General features: G+C 37.7%; 1 protein-coding gene across 48 annotated transcripts in view; it reads right to left on the bottom strand.

Moving 5' to 3' along the window:
* Nucleotides 1-903: 903 nt before the first annotated feature.
* Nucleotides 904-25,942, bottom strand: part of LMO7 (LIM domain 7) — a 196,362-nt gene continuing 171,323 nt past the window's right edge. For 25 of the 48 annotated variants that reach the window (XM_070520002.1, XM_070520010.1, XM_070519975.1 and 22 more), the window contains 16 exons: nt 24,221-24,335; nt 23,005-23,166; nt 22,068-22,255; nt 21,042-21,102; nt 19,353-19,409; nt 17,470-17,495; nt 17,085-17,189; nt 16,376-16,468; nt 15,664-16,019; nt 14,715-14,780; nt 12,558-12,610; nt 9,680-9,893; nt 6,367-6,648; nt 4,466-4,574; nt 2,992-3,094; nt 904-1,647 (listed from right to left, as the gene is read on the bottom strand). In XM_070520002.1, coding sequence (XP_070376103.1) covers nt 1,625-1,647; nt 2,992-3,094; nt 4,466-4,574; nt 6,367-6,648; nt 9,680-9,893; nt 12,558-12,610; nt 14,715-14,780; nt 15,664-16,019; nt 16,376-16,468; nt 17,085-17,189; nt 17,470-17,495; nt 19,353-19,409; nt 21,042-21,102; nt 22,068-22,255; nt 23,005-23,166; nt 24,221-24,335 — 2,013 coding nt within the window. In that variant the 3' untranslated portion in view covers nt 904-1,624. Of the gene's footprint in view, nt 1,648-2,991; nt 3,095-4,465; nt 4,575-6,366; nt 6,649-9,679; nt 9,894-12,557; nt 12,611-14,714; nt 14,781-15,663; nt 16,020-16,375; nt 16,469-17,084; nt 17,190-17,469; nt 17,496-19,159; nt 19,202-19,352; nt 19,410-21,041; nt 21,103-22,067; nt 22,256-23,004; nt 23,167-24,220; nt 24,336-25,942 lie in introns of all 48 variants that reach the window. The other 23 variants (XM_070520014.1, XM_070520015.1, XM_070520001.1 and 20 more) reach the window with 6 other exon arrangements.

The raw sequence follows: 25,942 nt of genomic DNA, 5'->3' as shown, positions 1-25,942 counted from the left end.
TTTTATTTTCTCCCACATTAGAGCTTCTTTATATTTCTAATCTATTCCAGTACAGTTCTCATATCCTGGAATTATCCACTCTACTTTCATTATTATAAAGGATTCAAGTTTGTATATTTGAATATTTTTTTATATATTTATATATATATATATATATTATTTTTTGGTGAGAAAGATTGGCCCTGAGCTAACATCTGTTGCCAATCTTCCTCTTTTTGCTTGAGGAAGATTGTTGCTGAGCTAACATCTGTGCCAATCTTCCTCTATTTTGTATGTGCTACACTGCCACAGCATGGCCTGATGAGTGGTGCGTAGGTCCGCACCCAGGATCCAAACTCTTGAACCCTGGGCCGCTGAAGCAGAGTGCGTGAACTTAACCAGTATACCACCATGCCAGCCCCTCAAGTTTATATTTTTGCTTAAAGCATGCTAAAGTTTTGTATTCTTGCATTCCCACTCCAGATTTCTAAAACATCAGAGTATGTATATATTTTTTTGCTCTATAGACTTTGTAAATTCAGTTATATTCTTATCATTGAAGAAGCAAAAGAATAAGTAAAGATTTTATGCAAATGATCCAAAAATTCACCATTCACTTCACCTCTTACCGTAAAAATACTGCATTCAAAAGCAACTCTCCATTAAAACAAAGTTTGTTAAAATTTTTTAGTAAAAGAAAAGTCAAGATTGTGGTGACAGTTTCAAAGGTATACACATATATCAAAACTTATATTGTACAGTTTAAATATGTGCAGTTTATTATGTATCAATTTATACCTCAGAAAAAGATGCTAAATAAAACATAATATCAAGAAGAGCCAAACACTGAAATATGATTAACAGACCTGGAAGGCAGATACACACAAACACACCCTCACACAGAAGAAAAAGAAGAACCACTCCTTAAATGCATCAGCAAGTTTATTTACAAATGCAGTTGAACAGAAAGGCTCACTAGTTTCTGGAGAAAACTTCCGGCATACAGACCATGATTTTTTATTAATGAAAACAAGAGCTTTCTATTGGAAATTGGTTAGCGACAATTCTGGTGAAGACAATAAAGCTCCCCTCATCAAGCAAATAAAATGTTATATAAGCTAAATTGTTTTTTAATCATAGTATTACATAGATGAAAAGAAGATCCAGAAAGGAAATGTGGGGGTGAGTTGTGAAATTTTCCGTATGGTTCTGCATTTAGTATACATTACAATACACAGAGCAAATGCAATTACATATTTATATTAACTATTTCAAATGTTTCAGAACCTTTGAAAACAAAAATAAAATAACCCTCTTCAAAATACCACTAGAAAGTCAAACTCGAGCATTACCAGCCTCAAAAATATTTTGAAGTTCTTATTTTTCCCTTGTGCTTTTAGGATGAATTCAAAAAAATACTGCACTTTTCCCCCCACACATAATTACCTGCTTATAAATAAACAACAACAAAAATACAGGTTCCACTAAGACTATAATGCTCTGATGTAATCTAAAGAGGCCAAAAAAGTTGTTATTCTTCTTAAAAAAGAGAGCACAAAGACATCCAATGTATATTTATAGATCTACACCAGCAGTGGCCACCTCCTCTTCTATCTGCACCAGTGCCTTCGTATGCAGGCTTACGTCACATGGCGGTCGGCCGTCCAGCTGATCAGGCGAGGAGAGAAGAAAGAAAAGTGCTTAGATTCCGAAACACGTGAAGATCGCCACCTGGGATATATCGCAGCGATCACTCAGAGAGTGGCCCCGTGAGGTAGAAAGAGTAACCTTGTCACTCACTTAGGATAAAGCTAGGCAAATCACAGCCTTGGGCTTATAGAATTCTTTATTTGCAAAAACAGAGTAAAAATTAACTGCTGATCTAGAAATAAGTTACACTCAACTCTCTATTATCTGTATTGGAGGAGAGAAAAGGCCTGGGCAATTTTTCTATGACGATTCCAAAATTCAATTCTATTTGGCTTTGGAATTTGATTAAAGAGAGAAAAGCGCACACACATAACACACACTCCCCCCATCACATGCCCAGCCTTGACACTCTCCCTCCTCAGTGGCGGAGTCCAGAAAAGGACTGGACTGCTGGGCTAAGAAGGCTCAGAACCTGCTGACAGATAAAAGAGAGTTGACTGGGTTGAAACCATTTCCAAAGCACTCTTCACATAAAGGGCCACATAAATACCTCAGAGCTCAAAAGCAAATGGTTTTGCTGATACCACTTGTAACACCCTTTCACAATAAGGAAGAAACACATGTTACCAGCATCAAGGTTCAAAATAGAAACAGCAGTAATGGTTGTCTTTCAGTAGCTATCAACAATATGCAATCTAATAACGCTATCCTACGTTTTATAACACACTTAAAACAAAACATGCTTAGACACAAATTAGCACGTGAAGTTTTTGAAAAACTCAATTTTTTACAAAAATGACACTGAAACACCATATAATCAAAATTGATGCTTTTCTTTTTAAAATATTGTGTGTTAATAAGTGATTATATAGTAACAAAGCATAAACTGACCACTCTTTACTACCTTTTCAAACCAGTTTTTAAAGTTGGTCATCTTCTAAATCATGTAATCGAAGCCCATTGCTAAATAATAGAAATCAGCTAACGATGAGGCACTCATCCTTAGCCAAAAAACAGGTTACAGCCTACACAGATGCTTCCTTTAACTGTCTGTTTTGGTTTGTTTGTATCCTCCAGTCATCAGAAGTTTGTCCAGACTCTGAGCAGACTGCACAGGACACCATCCTGACTCTCGGGCCCACGTCCCTCTCAATTCCTCAGCCCCACATCCCACCCTGTGTGGCTGGAATCCTGAGCACTGACCCACTCCCCAAACCCTCTTTGAGGCGGACACACTACGATTCCTGATGAGTTCTAAGGCAGGGAGCCTGATGGGGAGATGGCTGCAGGTTGAGGGAAATGCATGGGAACCCGGGGTCTCCTTAAAAGACAGGAGATTCTCTCTCTGATTTGCTCTCTTACATTTGAATCTGAGATAGCAGTCATTGCAGTACAGCTGGTTGTTTCTGATTCTGACTTCGGCTCCTGAGGAAGAGCCTCCAAGGTCACACCCACAGGCCACACACTGGAAGACAGAAAAAAAAAATCCATATGAAGTCAACTCAAGAAAGCTTGGGGCACTCCCAGAAGAAAAAAAAAAAAAGTTGAGCAAATGCAGCTTCTAAGCTCTTAGACATGTTTCAGCAAAGAAAAATAAATGCCAAAAGATAATTAGCAAATTAAAATCAAACCTGCCAGATGAGATATTAAAGAATTCATAAAGCCAGTTTTAAGAGCTAAGATGATCATTCTAAATATACCAAAAGAATGGAAACGATTTGCTGATTGGCTTGAAGAAATTTAGACTTCATTTCTCCCAGGGGAATGAGAGAGGCTAAAGTACCACATGAAAGAAGTGACGAAATGAATGAAGACTGGGTTTCTGGCACTCCACCCTGGGGTGAGCCACGCCCGCGTCACGACTGCACTACTTTGGCAAATGTTCGCACACTGAGCTTTCGCTTCAAGGCTGAGTATTTTGGTTCCACGTGCTCAAACACTAATGATTTTGACTCATTCTGCTATGCCTAGGAACAACCCAAGCTAGTAATATACTTAAACAGGCTGTGGTCTGCGGGACTCTAGGATCAACAACCACAATCTCTCTGTGGTCCAATGCAAGTTCAAGAATCAAATAAATGTGTCTCTAAAGACAAAAGCTGCAGGGGCTGGCCCCGTGGCCAAGTGGTTAAGTTCGCGCGCTCTGCTGCAGGCAGCCCAGTGTTTCGTTGGTTCGAATCCTGGGCGCGGACATGGCACTGCTCATCAGACCACGCTGAGGCAGCGTCCCACATGCCACAACTAGAAGAACCCACAACAAAGAACATACAACTATGTACCGGGGGGCTTTGGGGAGAAAAAGGAAATAATAAAATCTTTAAAAAAAAAAAAAATAATAATAAAGACAAAAGCTGCAAAATAAAGCAGTTGCAACCTTAGTTCCTCCTTATGTGCAGGACCACATCAAGTGTAAGCAGGCTACGCGACTGCAAAAATATTTACAATGCTTTTCCTCATATATTCTCCCTATTCAAAGCTAGGCTTTTGGACACTGTTATAATTGCATGTCCCCACGCCGTTAATAACACTGGGTAAATTACATTTCAAATATGCCTATGACAGCATCTTAGAGAAAGCATTTATGCACTGTAAATTTTATTCATAGAATCTTAACAGAATGGAGATAGGAAGTACATAGTGTTTCCAGATTTAATTTCTGAAACTAAGTTCAAGATCTGAGACCTAAGTAGTAGCAGGCAATTTGTGATTCAAAGCGCAGCACAGACGACAAATGTAGCTAGCTTGTTAGTGGCATATCCACACCCAGCGCTCAAAGAAGCCATGCGCTCTCCAAGCAAAGCTTTGCGGGCCTGCAGGCTGTTTGGCTCAGTCTCACCTTAAAACAATGTAAATGATAACAAAGACCCAGGGACTCGATGATCATGGCAGCTCCTTTGCCCAGAATGTTATTACAGTAGGAGCACATGCGCTTCCCACTGACTGACCTAGACGCAGAACAAGAACGGAACGGAGGCTTTCATCTATGCAGCTCAAGGTCATTGTTTAAAAATCACAGTCTGGTATTAACATTAATAACAATGTAGGACAGTCTCTATATCTCTGTGGGAAAAAGTTTCACCAGCCAACCAAAGTATGCCTTGAATATATTGTACCTCAAAGGATCTCCATGATGGTTCTGAAACCCTTGACACCTAGTCACATAGATGAACAATTTCAGTGTGATTAGTCCGTCCTGCACTTCATGAGTCTATCCTCCTTAGACCACATCTGTACTTAGCAATAGTTTCTCCCTCCTCTAATCCAGCCCGCATCTTCTTGCCAGTTAAACCTGTCAAAGCACAACTCTAATCATATTATTCCACCCATTGGAACACTAAAAGAGCAGCCCAAACTTCTTTGAGAGGTGTCATAAGTCTATTCAACCTACCACCTTCACCTCATTTTCCCAATTTTTTCCTCATTCACCCAATATTCTAGTTAAACACGAGTATCAGTGCTTTCCTGACTGTGCCTCTGGTTTACAGGACTGCCTCTGAGAGAAGGAAATTAAAATTGCCTGATAGCTACCATTTAGGTAGGTATGGAAAGTTTCTACTTTCCTTTGGATACAAGTCTTACCTCCTTTCCCAGGTGGGAAGGTGAAGGCCACTCCCTGCTTTGCACCCCACAGTACTAGGACAGCACTTTAGTGACACTGAAAAGTGCACAGCTGTTTCATACCCCATGTCAGAGCGCCACCTTCGAAATAGAGACCTTCTCAGGGCAGAAAAGCCCACCCTTGTCTCTGATCTGCTCTCCGAGGGTGGGGCTCTCAGTAAACGGGTACTCTCTCTGCCTTTCCTCCCCTCTATGGCCTTCATCTTCCCCTCAAATTTACCATAAATCCTCACCTCTTCTTAATTCAAACTCTGATACACATTTTATAGATCCTGGTACAAGTAACATTTTAGATAGATGTAAAATATGTTCTCTTAACAAAACTCCTTATTTGATAGCTAAAAAAATCCTAATATTAATCATTGTGTTTCTACTTCTTGGCTTTTCATTTGCAATGAAAAGTAGTACATGCCAGTAGAACTCCCTTCAGGTGACAGCAGAAACACTGCTGTATGTGGCTTCATGAAGCATCGATGATCTATGGAGAAGCTACGTAGATCTAAAATCCAACACTTGTTGATATCTGAGCTTTACCCCATATCAAAAGGCAAGCTCAAAGTCAAGACCTATCATTATAACTCTTACACAGTTCCCATGGCATATGACCTACAGGACTCAGTTGGTGTAGTTTGAACAAAATTTTGGCAAACCAGGTAAGAGGCAAGCAATGACGCTGGAAATTAAAAATCCAAAAAGCAATATCTAACTTCTTAACATTTTTTCAATCCAGTTTGTTAAAAGTTCCAAAGATGATGACACCCGGTTATATGTTTTCCTTTTACACTCAGTTCCTATAAGATGAGTTTATATTCTAGTCTCATTAACAGTCCAAGCTTTTACAATACTGCTTTTACTTATAAATTTCAAATTCATTCATGAAACACTGTATATTTTCATGATTCCACACTGAAAACTATTCAGGCACGCCTGCATCTAAGACATTGACCACAAGCACAAGTAAACAAGACAGTGGCAATGAAGGAAACATTCTGAAGGCCCAAATGCCTTCATAAGACATCAATAAATGCTCTTAGGGTAGCATGGAAAGATATTAACAAAGCCTTCTTAATTGATTTGGTAAACGAACTCTGAAATCCAAAGAAATCCAAAGGGCCTCACCTATTGCGTAGCTGGGAGCCTGCCTGTGCCGTTGAAGGGGGATGGCCGCGTGGTGTGGGGGAAGGTGCAGTGGTGGTCTTCACAGAACCAGCTGAAGGAGCGGGTACACTGGAGGATGGATTTCGCATGTAGGCACGGTTTGATGTGGACACCAGTTGAGGTGGTGGGCGACTGAAGTCTTGAACAGAGGAAGAAGCATAGACTCCTGAAGGCTGATTGAGCCAAGGGGATTGTCTCCAAGAATTGGATCTTGGGGAATCCAGGTTATCTAGAGATTCACCTCTGAAACATGGAAAAGATTAATCAAAATTATATAGTACAATCAACTAGAAATCTACTTATCATTACAGTCACTAAAATATGCATGTTATTTATTTTATTAAGTATTAATCCAGCAACTTCAGTTATGTATAAAATTACCTTTAACAACTAAAGTTTCTTTTCATTGGAGGCATCGTGTTTCATATTCAATTACTCTTCATTTTTATTTTTTATTCCAGTGCTTAGGTAAAAGAATAAATACCAAAGTGGAAAGGAAAATACTAAAAAAATATTTTTAAAATAAATACTAAGACAAAGACAACACACATTCATCCTTTAAACCTTCAACTGGTTAGACACATCAATTTTAATTTTTAAAACCCAACCAAAAAAATACCTTTTCAGGCACTTACATATGTCAGGTATTAGACTAAACACTGTCACAAAAATATTAAATTTATTTAATCTTCACAACACCATGCACAATTTTTTTAGATCTCACAGAAGTTACCTTATTCAAAGTAAAAAGAGCTACTCAGTGGTGGAGACGACTTTCAAATCAAAGTCTCCCTTATTCCCAATTAACCCAGACCATTCCCTAAGGTACAGCCCTCATTCACTCACCACTCAAAACTCTAAGTTTAAATAACTGTTCAATGTCCACATAATAGAAACATTCACCAGAAACTTCCCTTAAATTAAATATGCATTTAAAATAGAATTTAACTCACAAACTGATTTAAATACAACTTTTAGAAAATTGCTCTGAAATGAAGTCATGTACTTACATTAATTCTGATTTACAAAGATTGACTCCAAATTGTGAGGGGATTTTTCTACCTGGTCAATTTTGTTGTTACTTTTAAAACTTTCTCTCTTATCCCAAGTCTGAAATATGTATTTTTTCTTTTAAGATTATAAAAGTACTACATCATCATGACAAGAAAGACCCAAGCAGTATAGAAGGGTATCTGAGAGAGGACTAAGCTTGCCCACTCTCTCACCACAATTGACCTGCCCTAATCCCCAGAGGAAACCACTGTTAACTATGTATCCCTCTCGAGTTTTACTCACATATGCAAGCACAGATTTACATATACATACAAACTTACATAAGTATAGCCACATCTGCATACACTTATAACGTGTTCATGTGTTTAACATTCTTAAACAAATAGCATTATTCTATAACATATATTCTTCATAACTTGCCTTATTCCATGTAATATATATTATCTTAGAACTATCTTCATGTCAGTTCATGTGACAGACAGTGCTTTGGTGGCCCCCAGTGAATCATCCTCCTGGTATCCACACCCTTGTGTAGTCCCCTCCCAGCGATTCTGGGCTTGGCCTTGTGAAGTGTTGGCCAACAGGACATTAGCAAACAATATACAAACAGATATTTGATAAGCAGTTGCACATTAGGGCTTATTCTCTTGCAAGGATTCGTCTTTGAATCCAGATGCAATGTCATAAGTCAGTCCAAGCAGGTATGTGGAAAGGTCCGTATGGAGAACAGAGGTTCCCAACCAATAGCTCCAGCTGAGCTCTCCATGGAATGTCTACATCAAGAGCCAACAAATTACAGCCCACTATCAGGATGTGTACCACTCATGAGCTAAGGATGTTTTAAACTTTCAAACAGTCATAAAAAAACAAGAAAGAATATGTGACAGAGACTTATGTGGCATACAAACCCTAAATTATTTACTATCTGGTCCTTCATGCAAAAAAATTTGCCAACCCCAGCTCTAAACGACGATAGTTTCCCAAGTGCCCCAACTAACACTATGCAAAGAACTGCCCAGTCAACTCTCAGAATTGAGAGAGAGAATGAATTGTTATTTTAACCCACTAAGTTGTGAGGTGTTATATTATGCAGCAATATGTCTCTCTCATTCTTTAATAGTTGTTTAGTATGCTACCTTATCAGAGTGCCACCTAACAAGTACTAAGCATACTCTTATTAGTAGACATTCTGATTATTTTTCTGTTTTGATATTGCCAATAACATTTAAGAGTATAGCTTTGATATATCTTTGAATATCTATCCAAATATATCTAGAAGATAGAGTGCCAGAGACTAAATTGCTCACAGGGTACAGATATTAAAACTTTTGCTTAACAAACACTGAAAAACTGTCCATTCCATTGGGAACAAGAACTTTTCCTTACACAATTGTCAATACTAGATTTAACCATTTAACTCTCTACAATCCCATAAGCGAGACAGATCATTTTGTTTTAGGAGCAGTGTTAATCTTTTATATGTTTATTGACCATGTTTCTTTTTTTTGTGAACTGTCTGTTCATATCACTGTCTGTTTCTATTAAGCTGTCAGAGTTTATTTACAGATTTACAAAAGTAATTTGTGTATTGAGATAATCAGCTCTCTGTCTGTAATGTGTTGCAAATAATTTTCCTCAATTTGCCAGCTGAGGAAATACTGAATAAAAGTAGCTTCAGTATTCATTTACCCAAGATACAGCTTTTAAAATGTTCATTCTCTCATTTCCAATTAATTTATATCTATATATTTTTCTTAAAGTTACCAAAATTAGGTTTTCACACTGTGTGAACACTATTATCATAATTCCAATCTAACCATTATCTCATTATAAACAAACAAGTAGAGGCTTAATTTTTCCTTTAAAGTTCAGCAGTCAAGGGAGCACTGAGAGCAGCATGAATTAAGTGCCTAATCGCACTGCAGAGTTCTACATTCAGCTTTGCCACCGATTAGCCATATGGTCTTGTCCAAGTGTATTCCCCGCTTGAGCCAGAGATTCTTCACATGGAAAAGCAGAATTACTATCCCTGCCTCAAAACATTTTCCCCAGATTAAGTGAGATGGTGGAGACAAAGGAACTGGCAGATATCTGGCATGTAATAAATGCCCAATAACATTTGCTCTACTTCCCTATGGCCCACTAAATCTTAGATAAGATTTTTGTCTTATCTCTTCTGTCCAAAGTAGCCAGTATGTCTACAAATTAAATATTTGCCTCAAAGTACAGCAGAGGAAATAATTTCCAAGACGTCTCGCACCTTCTCATAATCCCAGGCAGAGAAATAGGCTCTTTATTTACACTAGAACTGCGCTGTCGGATCCAGCTGTTGTCATTGTGGAGGGATGTCCTTTTCCTCATTTCTTGGAGGATTTGTTGTCTCTCCAACTCTGCTCCTGATGGGACTTGTTCCTTCTTGGAGCTCTTCTGTGTCGAGCTGGTGCTCCCAATTCTGTCCACATATTTATTGCTTCCTAAATTAAAAACACATCAAAAGCTGTAGGATTAGCACAGGAAAAAAGGAGATAGTGGATAAATCTCCAAATACGGTGTAGCAAAAAATGTGACACTGTGCACACATGCTAACATTATCAGTTCTCAGTGAGACTGTTGCCTGGCAACATAAAGTAACAGTCTCCTCTTCCTGGAAATTCCAGTGCCACACCCAGAGACAGACTGCAGAGTGCACTCTGGAAAAGTAAGGTGGCTGCCTCAAAACCAAACAACCAGCAGTGATTTTAGCAATATTAAATTACAAAATGCTCCTTTAGGAATAGTTTCTCTTCCACTTTTCCCTTCCTTCCTAAATTAAATCAATCAAGCACATGCTCATCAAAAGCTTGCTGTGACAACTCTGCAAGGAAACAGGGAGTTCTATTCTTCCAAAAACTTACACTCCTCCTGGGGGAGAGAGGAGACACAAATGCATGCATCTCCAGCTAACGTGACTCAGTCTTCATGGTATAAGTCATGACCAAATTGTAGGAATGAGAACATATTCAGTCACTGAAATGGCTTTTGTGAAATCGAAAAATATCCAAGGAATCTGAATGATAACCAAGGAATGTTATCAGACTTGTTTCTGCTCTAAGAAACTGATAGAGCGATCATTTGGATGTTGAATTTATGAATGACAACTAAGTCAGCTTTTATCCTGCAGGCTTTGTCTCCTTGGATTTGCTCATCAGTTTCTGATTTGGGTAAAACATCCATAACTTGGAAGTATCCTCCCCACCTTAATTTGGAGTAAGAAATTTCATCTCAGGATTTATTTTTTTTCAGACTCCAGACTCATGGCTATTGTCACTCTTTCAAAATTCATGATGTGTCGCTGCCTTAGTTCATCTTCCACTAAGCAACGAGCAAGGCCCCCAAAGCTTGCTTATACACAACTATGTTTATATTTGTATACACACACAGCTTATCAATGTGGTCAGATTTTAAATAAAAGGTTTTCTACTTTAAATGTGCCTTATTGGCACAACCAAGTTTTTCAATACAATATTTGGTAACTACCACTGGCTGATATTCAGGAACTTACAGTTAGTAAAGGGGAGAAAATATACATACAAAAATAACCAGATTAACAACACAAGCCACAGATATTAACAAGACTATCTCAGAGAGTCACACTTGCCATTACTAACAGGTCCTGTGTTTAAGTGCCAGAGAGAATATGATCACTGTAGATTAAAAAAGCTTCATGGCAGATTGAAGCACTTAAATTTTAATTTTAGTGGTAGTTAGGGGCAAATTCAGGGGAGAAGAAACCGGAAATCCAAACAGAGAAGTGGAAGACCAGAGGAACCAGATTGGAAAGCATCTGATAATTTGGGAACTGAGAGAGAGAACAATTTGGTTATAGTTAAGGTTCCTAATGGGGGAAAGACAGCAAAATAGGCTGGTAAAGTTAAACTAGGACCATATAAAGGAAGGCCCTATATGTTAAGGGATAGGGGTGGTCATAGAACCTAATAGAAACTAAATTCTACAAGCTTTAACCAGAGGTTACAAACCAGCTGCCATCAGACCAATTACATCTATAAATAAGTTATTTGGCTTATAGAGGGTTTTAATTTTTTTAATTTCTTGTCAGCACTTAAAAACACAACATTAAAAATCCAGGTCTTGGGCTGGCCCATTGGCACAGCAGTTAAGTTTGCACATTCCGCTTCTCAGCGGCCTGGGGTTCACAGGTTGGGATCCCGGGTGAGGACATGGTACCGCTTGGCAAGCCATGCTGTGGTAGGCGTCCCACGTATAAAGTAGAGGAAGATGGGCATGGATGTTAGCTCAGGGCCAGTCTTTCTCAGCAAAAAGAGGAGGATTGGCAGTAGTTAGCTCAGGGCTAATCTTCCTCCAGAAAAAAAAAAATCCAGGTTTTTTTCTTTTTTTGTTTTTCTTTACTTCTCTTTATAACAGAAACAGTTGGCAATCACAGGCTTGCTTTCAACCACATGGTAGTGACAGGCTGGAGCTGGGGAGTGGCTGTCCACTTACATGGATGTGTCCACCAAGTTCACCTCAACTCTCACCTGAACCTTCGTTTATTTACATAACTGACTATCACCTGCTTTTGCAAACCTGTATGCAAACCCTGCTTAAAACAATGTGTTTTGCTTGGGTTTTTTCCCTTAGTTATATAACTTCAGTTCCATGTGTACCTAGAAATACACTTTATACTAACAGTATCAGGTTCCAAATTGTTTTTGCCAAGTTAAGGAAATCATTACATTCTGGGTTTTTTGACATCTTATCATTTAAATGCACAATTTCAAGTTTATACACAATTTTTAAGTCTCCTGGTATTCTGCAGAAAACTTTTCTGTCCCATTTCTTTGGCTGCAAGATGAAATCTTCCATACAAAACTGTATCAGCATTACCTTGCAAAATTTCCCCATATTTTATTAGTTATTTAAGGCCATTTTAATCTCCCAGTACTCCCTTCATTATGAAGTCAAAATAAGCACAAGATAGTTTTGTTTTTATAAGAAAATACTGAAAACACTTGGTTATTTTAATTTAAATGTAATCTTAATGAACCTGAAATATCTTGACCTTAAAAAAACTGATCATAGCGTGTGATAGCATAAATAAGCGACCGTGCTGAAGAATTTTGAAAAAAACTCTCAATTACCATTTTTATTTGTGGGGTAACCATCCAGTTCAGTAGTGGACCTGGATTTATTCCTAAAACATAGAACACAATATATTACATACATCTCATTAAGAACATCCTTTTCATATTTATGAAGTAAGAACACCAAAAAGATTACTTTTTAAAGCAGGTGATTTATTTCCTATGTCTGTTGAGAGCTATATTTATTTTCATACCAAGGAATTTTTCATGTTGCACAAACTAACAAAAACAGTGGCAGCTGTGAAAGAGAGAAGAGCTTGATGCTAGAAATAGATATAAACGTGAAAATCCTCTCCAGTTTGTATGATGATTAAGCCTGTGATTTCTGAACAATTTGTGTACTTGGACTCTCTTCCAGATCTCAGTCTTACCAGGCTGTACAAAACATCTGTCACCAGATCACCTAACAAATTGTCCCACTTCCTTCAAGCTGCCCAAGGGTCAAGAAGCCAACTTTTGGGGCATTAGGGTACAACCCTGAAACAGCAGCTTCCCAAGTGCTACCCTGGCATTCCAAAGAGGGACTGGAGTGTACCGGCAGAGACAACTCTGAAAATGCCTGACTTCACAATGGTAAAATTTAGGTCTACACGTCAACACATGCTGACCTCACTCTCACTCTACTAAGCAAAATAACTTCAAATAATAGGAATAACAATGAATAATACACATCATATAGTATGCAATATCATACATATGTATATGTCTGACACATGTATATGCATGCAATGTATACGTATATGATACAACATAATAATGTATAATACATAATAATGTAACACAACTGCCAGCAACATTCCCAAATGGTTGCATTTGTATTTACATAGAAGAAAACGCTTTTATTTCAAGCTGTCCAGCCACACTCCTGAATACCTCTAGGGCCTGCACTTTCACAACTGCATAGAAGCATTTCATTTTTCCCAGAATTCCGTAAGTTCCCTTTCTTTGCAATCTATTTTCTCAAGGTAATGAGCTACATAAATAAAGCTTATTTAAATATATAAATAAATCCATAGCTTTAAAAAAGAGAGATACACATTTTAATGATCTATAGTTACCTGGAAACATTCATTATAAATAAGATCATCCATCACCAGAATTTTTTCTAGCTAATGTCAGCCCATTAATACCTGTATCTCCCTTTTCTTTTCCCTACCTGCTCTGAGCCCTAGTCAGTCATCCTGATTGCCTACAGAAGCCTTTCCTTGCTCTAAGGCATACTTCCTAAAGAAGAAACTTCAGCTCTGAAAACACAAATTAACAGTCATACACTGTGTATTTACAGACAGACTATCCGGAAGTCCTGAGTGACTTCTAAAGTGCAAAGCATTTTAAAAATTACTTTAAAACAGTCGACTTAATGTTTTAGGAAATTTTAAGATATGCATAACTTTTCAGACATCTGAAACCCTATCTTCACTCCCCTAAATTAACCAGTAGTTCTAATCAAACTAAGAGAGAGGTCACGATTCTCATTTCAGATGTCCACATGTAACTTCATTTTAGGTAAGCTTATGCCATTGCTTACAACCTCTTTAAAATAAAGGTTAAGGTAGATTGCAAAAAATGAACACAATTCCTCCCCTGTCTGTGTCTATTCCCTTTGCATTGCGGTTCCTGCCATAAAGAGAGAGAGTTTTTCTGCTCTCCTGCAACTTGGGCTGGCCTTGTGACTTAAGATAAAAGAATGTGGCAAAAGCGATGGCATGCCAGTTCAGAACTTAAACTGCAAGATGTCTTGCATGCTTCCTCTCTTTAATTCTCTCTTTTCCCTGCCCAGCCACCATGTATATAGACTGCACTGGCTTGCTAGATGTTGAAAGACACATGGCCTAGTTGCTCCCATTGCCCCAGCTGACAGCCAGCCAACTCTCAAAAGTAGAGTTGCCTAGTAAACTGGTAGTAGATGCATGAGGAGCCCAAACAACTAAAAGAACTGCCAATTGTTGACCCACAAAATCATAAGTCACTAAGTTTAGGGGCAGTTGGCTACCCAGCAAAAGCTAATTGATACAAAGATCAACCAGCAAGATCTCTTTGGATCCCACAAAAGACCAAGCACCAAAGTATTCCCACAAAACATCTAGGCAAGCCCTCAAATAGTCATCTGAAGCCAATTACTCAAACTAAAGTACAATTAAACATTGTACACACCTGTCACTAGGAAGCAAACCTGAAGATTCTTCTCCTCTCTTTGGTATATCATAGGAATCAATAGGCCTAAAAGATGAAAAAAAGAGTTTACAGTCAAAAGATTAGACTTTAATACCTTCCCCAAGTTTAAGAAATGGATACCAAAGTAATGTTATTCTAGCCTCTTTATGAAAATGGTCTCTGGGTTGAAAACTGAACATATTGAAGTATTTCAATGACTCACTGCTGAAAAAGAGACCTACTACTACGAGACATTTGCAATTCATTTATTCCACAAATACAGACTGAGTGCCTGCTGTGTTCCAGTACATTCTAGGGCTGGGCTACAGAAGTAAACAAAACAAACTTACCACCTCTTAATACTGACATTTTAGTGGGGCAGGCAGGCCACAGACAAACAATAAATGCAAAAATATAAAGCAGGGTAAGGGGTACAGTGAGAAGGGGTAGAGAAGAGGCATGTATTTTAGATGAGGTATTCTGGAAAGTCTGAGGTGGTGACATTTGAGCAGAGACTTAAAAAAAGTAAGACAGACAGACAAATGTGAGGGAAGACTTCTCCAGGCACAGGGACTAGAAAATGCAAAAGTCCAGGGACAGAGTATGTTGGGCGTTTTCAAGGAAGGAAAATGGAGGCCAGAGTGGCTTTAACAGACTGAGTGAGGGGGAAAAGTAGGAAGCAAGGTTGACCAAAGGGCCAAGATCCACTCACAAAAGCCTTCTAGGCCACAGAGAGGACTCTGGATGGTATTCTAACATGAGAGGAAGTAAAGTGACAGGATCAGATTTACAATGGAAAGGGATCACTCTGGCTGCTTGTGTTCACCTGTGTAGAGAATGGATGGTAGGGAGCGGGAAGACGAATTAGGTGCCTTTGAAGTGGCGAATGGATATGGCTAAGCTAAGCCAAGTGAAAAATCACATGTGCCCTGTGGCCGTGGGGACAGACCTTCTATACTGGTATATTCTGACTGACGTCTCCCTCTCTCTCTCCACCAGGCGCGTCTGCTCCTCCGCACGGCGTTTCTGCTCCTCCGCCTCCACCTGACGCTGCTTCTGCGCCTGCTCTTCCTGATACTGCAGCTCCTTCAGCTTCCTCTCTTTCTCAAGAGTGAGTTGTTCCTGCAGCTTCTTTCTTTGGTCCTCATTCACACTGTCCTCTTGATGCTGTCGCCTCTCCTCTTCTGCTCGGGTTCCTTCGCTGTCGGAAGACTTGGACCCTTCACCCCAAGTGGCTTCCCAGGTGGCAAGAGCAGGTGCCCGTGTGGTCAGAGAAATACTGTTTGAGTTTAGGCCCTTCAATTCCTATGTGACCAGGGAGAAAAAAATTACTATTATTTCACAGACATGTCTATATTCAGTTTTAGATGATACTTATTGTAGTTGGTTCTGAATTCCACTTGAAATGATATTAAAAGTTCTATCACTGACAAAGCCACACATAAGTGATGGAGATGTAACTTAGAAGAGGAAGATGCACTTAGGGTCTATTGACACATCAAAGCAAAACTCTGACAAATCAGAGCTCATTTTGTATTTTGCAAAGAGCTACCACGTAAGTGAATGCGTGGCCAAAGCCAATGAAATGTAGTATCTTCTATTTCTCAGCTAATTTCACCAACAAGATGGAGAATGAAGAACATGGCATGTTCCAACACTACCTCATTCAAGTACTTGGAATTCTCTCTCTCTGCCTCCTGCTTGGCCCTCAGCCACTCTTCCCTTAGTTTCTCCTGCTCACGTTGATATTTTTCCTATAAGAAGAAATAGCATATTAGTTAATTAACAGGTTAATGATGTTAAACAGCATCTTCTTCGTTAGCATTTTTTCTAGCTCTACCCTTCACCTCAATCTTTAAGGAGAGTGATATTACTTTAACCAATCAGATTTTCATCCCTCAAGTAGAAAACAGCTTACATTGAATTAAAATGCAGATGTTGGGAAAGAGTAAACTCTCAGAGTTGAACTCACAGCCACCCTTTACCATGGCTGTAATTCATTAAAGCCCCTGGCGAATGTAAGGGGGACTGAAGTACTGTGTGATGGACTGAACACACAATTTCTGGGGGTGTACAATCTACACACCTCTATAGACCGCTCATGCATAAGAAAATCCACAAAACTATAGTGTCGCGTACTCACTAAAATTATACAGGGGGTTAATAAATAATTATTTTAAAAAGATGACTCTGGAAATCCTCAAGATAGAAAGCAATTCATTAACATAAAATGTGTTAACTATCAGAAGATTTCCTAGTTATGAGGTTATTGGCTTTAATGTTTTTTATTTGCCTCTCAGTATTGGTTGACACTGACCAGGGAAAAGCAGTTAAAGAACAGTTCCTGTTGATTGCATCATTCTGTTCTACCTGCAGCAGCCGATCCTGCTCCTTCTGCCACCTCTCCTGTCGCTTTCGCTCCTCCTCTTGATCCCATGCCCACCGACTCGGGGCACTGATGGTCGGAACTGGAAGCTTACCAGGTTGAAGAGCGCCAACAAAGAAGAACATGTTACTTCATTCAGTCATCCATTGAAGCACTTTTGCAGCATGAATTATTCATATCACCCTTTGCCTAAGCTGGACCAGAGGAGAGTTGGCTTTCTATTTCAAAAGAAGTCTTTTCAATTTGGAAAGACTACTCCTTGATAAACCCTTACACAACTTACAATAAAGGTCAGTGAAGCTACTCTGCATTAATTCAGTCCCACCACGGTCACCTTATTTATTTCAAAAACAAATGGATACTACTTACATCAGGAACCACAGAATCGGCGCTTCCTGCATTGCAGCACAAGGGCAAGAAAGAAAAAACGCACGAAATAAGTCTTTTCATTTCTATGAAATATTTCCTTTCAGAAAGTTATATCATTAACTGTTTCTATGCCAGTATACTAAGTGAAATCAATGTTTTTTTTAAACAGCAGTAGATCCTTTTTTCTCTTTAGTTACATCTTTGTTACTCATCTTCCAAATTCAAAGTCAGTAAAAAGAAGAAACTATGCAAAGGTACACCCTAGCTCTCAGTACTAGAACTGGGTAATTGGTGTATTTTTGAAGAAGTTTCAAGGTTCTTTCATTAATACACTGGGCCTACATAGTTTGGCCTAATTAAAAAAAAAAGAATTTTAAATGCTACAACATCTACCAAATCCAATTTTTTACTCGCCACTATTCAATTACATGATAGCTGCCAAGTCACATTTTTCAGGCCTTCTTATTAATGAGCTACTTTTCCTAAATAAGCCACCACAATAAACACGTTCAGGAAACATTTCCCTCTCCTCTCCTATTATCTGAAACACAAATATTCAAACTTCACGCGCAAACTTAGGGGCACAGTATTATTCTTTACTCTTAGGGGGCCTACATAAGCGTGTGTCTGTATGTAGTACAATGATTATAAACAAGGAGCAAATTTCACAAAAATACATTATCATACAGTATTTGAAAATTTTCCTGAAACCTCAGCTGTCAAATTATTCACTTCCACAATTATACTTAAGAAAACTGCTTTGAGACTTAGGAAAATAGTCTTTCCTAAAATAGCCTGTTGAAGAAAAGTGAGTAAAAATTAGAATAGTGAAAGAAAAGGAATTGCTTTACTTTAGCCAATTTGAGATAGGAGTATTGTACTGCATCGATTAAATTACCATTGAAAAACAGGAGCTGAACAAAAAATATCAAAAACACTAAGGATACTGACACAAATAGACTTTGCACATGCAGAGTTAGTAAGCCAATTCTATTTACAGTCAAAAGAGACCTTAATTCACCAAAGGAGGACTATGAGGAGATGAACACAAAACACACAGATCCAGGAAATACCATGTTACAAGGCAAGGTTGTAAGTGTTTGATAATCTTAAAAGTGAGAAACAACATTTTAGACACCAACAGCACACTCCCCTGACCATGCCATTGCATCTCAAATGTTGGATATTACTTTTAAGTTCTTGGTAGCAAAACACAGCTCGAAGTGCATTCATGAGAGAGAGCATTAGACAAACGTGAAGGAGGAGCAAGTCCACATGCACAGCGCCTCAGGAGGCAGCACTGCGCAACTACACCAACACAGAAGACCTCTAAATGCATCACTTGTCCCCAGATGCAACCAAAATTTACTTTTCATTTACTTCAAAGTCAACAGAGCGGTCCTAGTAACACCCCAAAGCCACCACCTCAATAGCAATAAACAACTCTGCTCTTTATTAAGAGCATTTTCCCCTAACCAAAAATTAGAGTTTTAAAAAGTTAGCCAATTACATGTTGGTGTAATCTAATAGCGCAGTTTGTAGGAAGCAGTAAGGCTTAAGTGAAATTCCTCATTTCTTACTGTCACCCAGTGGAAAGAAGTGTGTGTTTTAATGGCATCTCAATTTTTTTTTTTAATTAAAAAATAAAAAAACACCAGAGGTATACAAAGGACACGCAAAGACCCATTACCACAGAGGTAGACCCATGAACTGTAAGAAAAGCCTGATGATCCTAGGGAAAGAATGGAAATGGGTTATGTTACTTGGTCACAATGATGGCCAAACTGAAGAGGTTCAGGGCCCAGCACCACAGTCTATCAGGAAAGAGTGGAGAGTGGGAACAATTTCATGAAAGTGCATGAATTGTTAGCTTGGTGGTTTACCTTGTTCAAAAAATTGTGATCGCCTTTTTAAGTTTTTCAAAGAAATAGGTTCAGATGCTAGTTGAAAAATACAAAAAAAAAAAAAATACATCAATACCATGTTATTCATTTTAATCTCTCACCACTGGAAAATGAAATGATACTTGATACACCTTTCCAATTTGTAGCAATACTATTTTTTAAAATGACAAAACTGATAGCCATCGAAAATATAGATTATTTCAATGCACAAGGACACATGTATTTTTAGTAGTCTATACTACATTGAAATTAGTAAAAGGAACTAATATTTTGATTAATAAATTTTAGCAGATAGCATCATAGTGTCACAGAAGCCAAAGTACCATCTTCCATGCTAGATCACACAGCTTTAGGGAAATGGAAATTAAAATTTTTTGCTTAAGTTAATCAATCCAAAATCTTTCCTAGAACAAGTAGAATTGTTTGTAACTAAGAGTTTTCACAGTACTGATAAGTAAAAAAGGAGCTGGAAAATAATGGGGAGGAAGACAATAAACACCCAGAGAAAGATCAAAGAAAAACAAATGCCAAAATTAAAACATTCTTCTAACTAGAATATTTTGCCCTAGTTTTCAAGATCTTATAGACACTAACTTAAAGTAAATAGAGTTGAGTCAGATAAAAAATAAAAAACACTGACTTCTACAGATCTGTCGCAAGACTATGGCAAATGATTATCATGCTTCAGTTTATTCATAAAATGTAAATGCAATTATGACCTGATACTAGTCGGCACTTATGTATCTAAACAAAACCCTCAAATGACAGGTCCTGTGTATAGTCCCACAGTCACCAACAAGTTCAGTGTCTTATCAATTTGCTCTGCCTGCGTCACTTGCAGAACAGGACCTAGAATTCTAACTATCGGAAATTAAATACAAAGATAATCAATAAAGGAAGAGAAATTTGTAAACTTGGTTTGGCTTTGACATAATGGATTATGAACTGGCAAATGCAGATTCACAGCCACCAAACCACTGCAAAACTCCAGCCCCATTCCTGGCAGTCTAGTCTCATGATACATCAAGTGTCATCTTCTTTGGGTCTCTTTCCCTGCCGATGTGGACCAGATCTTACTTATTTTGTATGCCTAAGGAATAGCACACAGCTTGTAGTAGCTAAATTATTTATGGACAGACAGAAGGAGGAAGAGAGTGTTAACTCCATAATACAAACTTTCCCTAGATACTCTGCCTGCTTTTTCATTACAAATGGGTACTTTTGCTAACAAGTGGTCATTGCCATTGGCATTTCCCTATTAATACTAGCTGCCTCCAAGCTTGTCCCTTTCACAACAACAAAAGGGAAAAGAAAAATACAAAACGATGAATGAAGTTAACTAAGATTGCCTTTGCCAGCATACCACAGCAAGAAGGCCAACGTCTCTGGGAAAACCAGTCTTTCTTATTTGGCTTAGACACATAGGCAACTCAAAGCTCCTGGACATGCTGCCAAAGCTTTGCTTGCAGTTCCTGAACTATTCAACACTGGAACTGAATGCCCGCCCTTCCACCTGGCTGCAACTGGATCTGTGTGCTAACCTTTTAGTTTCAACTTGCAGTGTATCACTTTTTCTTTCACTCCCAGATGCTAATTTTTATAACAGCAGAACTTGAATGCTATGACTTTTCCTATATAATAAATGTAAGTTATAATGGGGATGTTTACCTTTTGATTCAAAAGTATTGCTTTCATCATGAATTCCATTGATTTCCTTGGATTCAGTATTCTGGAAAAGAAAAATGCCAGTTAACAACATTCCCTCCAATTGGACTTTGGGCTTAAATAATGCATTTCCCATTAGTGAAAGTATCTTTGCAAGATGAATTTTTCAGGATATTAATGTATTCCCTACAGCTTTTTATATAAAATAGAAACTTAGTTTTTTCATTATTCTTTAATACTTGTGGAAGGATTAAAGATGCGAGCATGAATGTCTTTAAGTTCAATCAGTCATTAATTTTCCAAGAAACATGATGGGCCAAATCATTAGTCCATTTGGCTTATTTTTATGAGTAAGCAATATATTCATATAGGATTCTCTAACATTTAAACTCTTCCTACACAATGCAGCAAGATCTCCTTTATTAGGTAAAAAGGAGTCTCTTAGGATAACAACAATTATATTTAGGGAATCAATATAAACATTTGAAAATTTAAATTGTATTACTGCTTTGATACTTAAAAAATTTCTACATTATAATTATTTTTAATCAATTAATGTAACTGAGTTTCTCTTAACTGCATATATAAGTTTACCCATCAAATTCACTTATACAAAAACTAAAAATGCTTCATGAGGTTTTAAATTGAACACAACCTTTATACTTATTTTATCAGTAAAGATAAAGAAAACATAGAAAAGTTAGAGTGTATAATTTTACACAATTACTACTTCACATTCACAAAGATCTGAGAGAAGGGTATACGATGAAAGATTGGTAAGAAATACCTGCAAAACACCACTATGGGATTTTTTAATTTTACCATTATATAACTATTACTCTATTTATTAATGGGTAATGCCTTATGATTTTCAAAAATACATTTTACTCTCATTACTATAAATTACGTTTTCAATTATTTGTTTTGAAAGTAGCATCAAAATTGTTCAAACAAAAATTCTTTTCCCCACACACAATTCCTACAGATGCTTCGCTCTATACAAGTACTCCCACTTCTCAAAATACTTACAGAATTCTGAAGGCTTTCTGAGAAATCAGTCACTACCGATAGATTTGAAGATTTGTCTGAGTTGTAAATTCCAGAAGTTGCATCAATCCACTTTGTTTCAGGTGAACCTATAATTTTGGTAGCCATACTGGTGAGATTGAGGGTTTTATGCCGTTTAAATGGCAGGGAAGGTTGGTCTTTGCCCCAGTCTGATTGGCACATGAAGATCAAGAAATGAGTACAGGTAAATGTTGAAGTGGAAAGAACAAAGTTACTGAATACACATATACAAAATGCACGTATACAAGACAGACAGACAAATCAGTGTGTGACAGAAGTGAAGAGTTTAGGGCCTCTACCAACAGATCACCTTCCCAAAACACAAGGGTTAGATCATGTTAATAATGAAAAGACTAGCAAATTTGCTGAATCTTTCTGTAAACCAGGACCGAACATTATATTCTGACAGCATCAGATGGCAGGTCGGGGGAGGCTTAAACCTCCAAAGTTAAGAAACAGAATAATGGAATGTATATTGGAACTTCCTTGAGAATGAAGAACAAGAAAATGACCCACCATGTTTTGTCTTACAGTTAGTTACAATGCTGTAAAGAAAGTTAAATCATGGTCTAATTCTTAATACTCCTCATTATTATCTGACTCCCAAACGTATATACAATTACAGTAGTCTTGAGTTGATCTTTGTATTTGAAGTCAGTGCAGCACATAAATCAGTCAATAAACAAGGCAGAATTCAGTAAATTTACTAGTAAAACGTTTTCAGACAGAATAGTCAAGGAAGTGTCATTCCAGAGTTGTCTCAACATAACTACAAAACATCTTTAAGCCAAAAAGTAAAATGCAAAGAAAAAAAAAGTTATTGAAGCAAACTGTTATAACCACTTGCCACAGACCAGTTCCCAATTTAGAAAGCCAACCAGTGGGAAAACCAACTCACCCAACTTTCCATGGCGTCGGATATCCATTACGAGGTTTCCAGTTTCTTGAGCATTAGCCATGGCTTCCTCCCACTCTTTTGTGTCCTTATATGAAAACTTGGTGTTGTTAATAGCAATAATTTCATCATCTACCTGTAGCTGAGAAAATTCTGCTGGGCTACCTAAATAAAGCAAAGTACATATAACCACCGATAACAAGAAAAAACACATTCTAAGTGCTTATTTAAATTAAGGAAAAAATGGCTTTGTAATCTCAACTATTTCTCATTTTTCCAGGTGGAGAAGAGTTACAAAGTTTCTTAAAGTTATCAAATATTTGAGTAGCTACAACATAAAAGCAACCAAAAGCATTTTTATTCTATAGTATGTATCTTCATTAACATTTAAAGGAGAAATAATAAGTTCATCTGTTCAATAAAATTTCTTTATTAACCCAGGAAGAAAATTTAAAATTATCTTTAAATTAAAAATATGAAACATACTGCACTTTAATTGAGCTTCCAAATAAAAATGCACTCTGGAATGGGGAAGAAAACAGAGCCACTTAAAACTGCTTAAGATTACTACTCACCATTATCTAATTAAAGTGGTCTTGAAATTTCAAAGAAATAAGCAGAGTTAGCATGCAATTTTATATAGCTAAAATATGTAAATGAGGAACTCCTCTTAAATACAATGGCCTTTATTTTAATTTTAGGCCTTTGGTAATATTTTGCCAAGAATTTCTAGGCTTGACTTAGTATAACCCTGCGGAGGCGAGGGGCAATCCTTCTGTTATAGTCCCAAAGCATCCTAAGGAGTCCATGAGCAACAGATATATCAGGATGCTCAGAAAACATCGATTTATTATACAGCATGTATATATCTACCGCCAACACATCTGATCAGGGAAAGTTCCTTCTGTATCTTCAATTAAGTATTGTTTGTTAGCATTTTCAGATGTTAACCCTAAAATTTTGACAAATGAATTCTGTAAAAGTCACAAAATTAAGACTCTGCAAAACTAAAATGAATTAGGCAAGGAGAACAAACAGTATGTAATTTGTAACCCCAAATCATAGTCTCAGAAAGAGGATGGATCTTCCTGCTTTACTGCTGCATTTTCCACATGTTTTCTCCTCCTACATCAAATAAACTAATTTCTGTGGGATTTTTTTGAACAGCATAGGATAAGAAAGGAGAAAAATGTTCAGTAGAACTAATTCTATGGTTTACCTGCTTCAACTGATGCTACGAAGATCCCAGAAAAAGTCCATCTCACTGTAAACCCAAAGTCAAGACCGTTCCCAGGCGTCTGGTTTATGCTGATTCTCATATCACTGAACTGATCCTGAAAACAAACATGACACGGTGGGATCAGGTGTCCCTGGCACCCGGGAGGAGGAAAGTCTATCCATGAAAGAAGGCAAGCTGCACACAACGTACACTGAATTACTTCATTATAAACCAGAAGCTTCATTTTTTTCACCTTGGATTTGGCAGAACCTTCATTTATGTAAATATCACCAAGTTTATTACTTTTCTGCTAAAATAAGGGAAATCTTCATATCAATAGATATTTCTGTTCACATTAATACTATAAACCAGTTGGCCATTGATAAAGCCTAGGTTTTTGCTCGCCATACAATTGGGTCTAATTTACAGACCGTTTCTTACTACCCAGGAATGAAACTGAGTGATTTAAATCATTTAAAAAATGCTACCATATTAATTCTTAAAACTACCTCTCCAACATTTAACGTATTTAGCTGAATGATTTCAAGGAGTTCACAGACACATAATTCAGCTACCAGTAGTGCTCATCTAGAACTGGTACCATCCCCTAATGGGCGGGCATCTGAAGTTTGGGCAAGGCATTTTTGTGGGAAAGGCAGAGCTGCTACACAAGACGAGAAACACAGAACTGTATCATCTCTGAGGAAGTCCCCATAAGATGCCAGGAGGACCCCTACTGAGACACCCTGCACTATAGGCCATAATGTTCTTGAGGCAACATCAGCCCATAAACCCAAGAACAACAGCCTCTTGGACAACAGACAGAACTCTCTTTTCATCTCCATCACTACACTACACGGCAACAAATTCAGTTTCACAGACTTTCCTAATTCATAAGTAGAACATAAGAATTTTGACATAATGAGTTCCCCAGAGTAGTGTTTTAGTTCTTTGAGTCACAATAATAAAGAACTTAGACTTAACTGTTTAAAAAAAAAATTGGGGGCTGGCCTGGTGGCATAATGGTTATGTTCGCAAGCTCTGCTTCAGCAGCCCAGGATTCACAGATTTGAATCCCAGGCGTGGACCTAGCACCACTTGTCAAGCCACACTGTGGCAGCATCCCATATAAAACAGAGGAAGATTGGCACAGATGCTAGCTCGGGGCTAATCTTCCTCACACACACACACACAAAAGTCTTCCTAAAGCTACTTTATTTTCGAGAAAAAGACCTACAGCTTTTCCATTTTAATTTGGCAGTTAAACCCAAACCTAGGGCCAACTGGGCAATTCATAAAGCTTTATGACTAAGCTTTTCCACCTCTAAAACAAGTTTTAAATTCAAGTGATAATATTCTGAGAAAAACTGTGATAATACATAAGAATTAGAAGGAAGGCACCGAATAAAGGATTGAGAAGTTACCATGTGATATGGACACAGAAGTTAAGTGCTTTAACAATAATCATTTATTCATTTGTTCTACATTTATTGTGCATCTGTTGAGTATAAGACACAGTGCTTAGCACTGGGAAATAAAGATGAATTAGTCACTGGCCTTGCTCTCTAGAAGTAACAAATCTTCATCAGTAGGTATGGGATATTTTTAAGCAAGAAAAAAAATATTTGTAGCTAATAATATAGAAAAGTGTTCATTATACAGCTTTAAAAACAGCTGAAGTATGGGAACCCAGATATAGATAATGAGAACACTCATTAATAA

Source organism: Equus asinus, chromosome 11 (assembly GCF_041296235.1).
Source record: "Equus asinus isolate D_3611 breed Donkey chromosome 11, EquAss-T2T_v2, whole genome shotgun sequence".
Classification (NCBI taxonomy): domain Eukaryota; kingdom Metazoa; phylum Chordata; class Mammalia; order Perissodactyla; family Equidae; genus Equus; species Equus asinus.
This window is presented reverse-complemented; position numbering and strand designations above follow the sequence as displayed.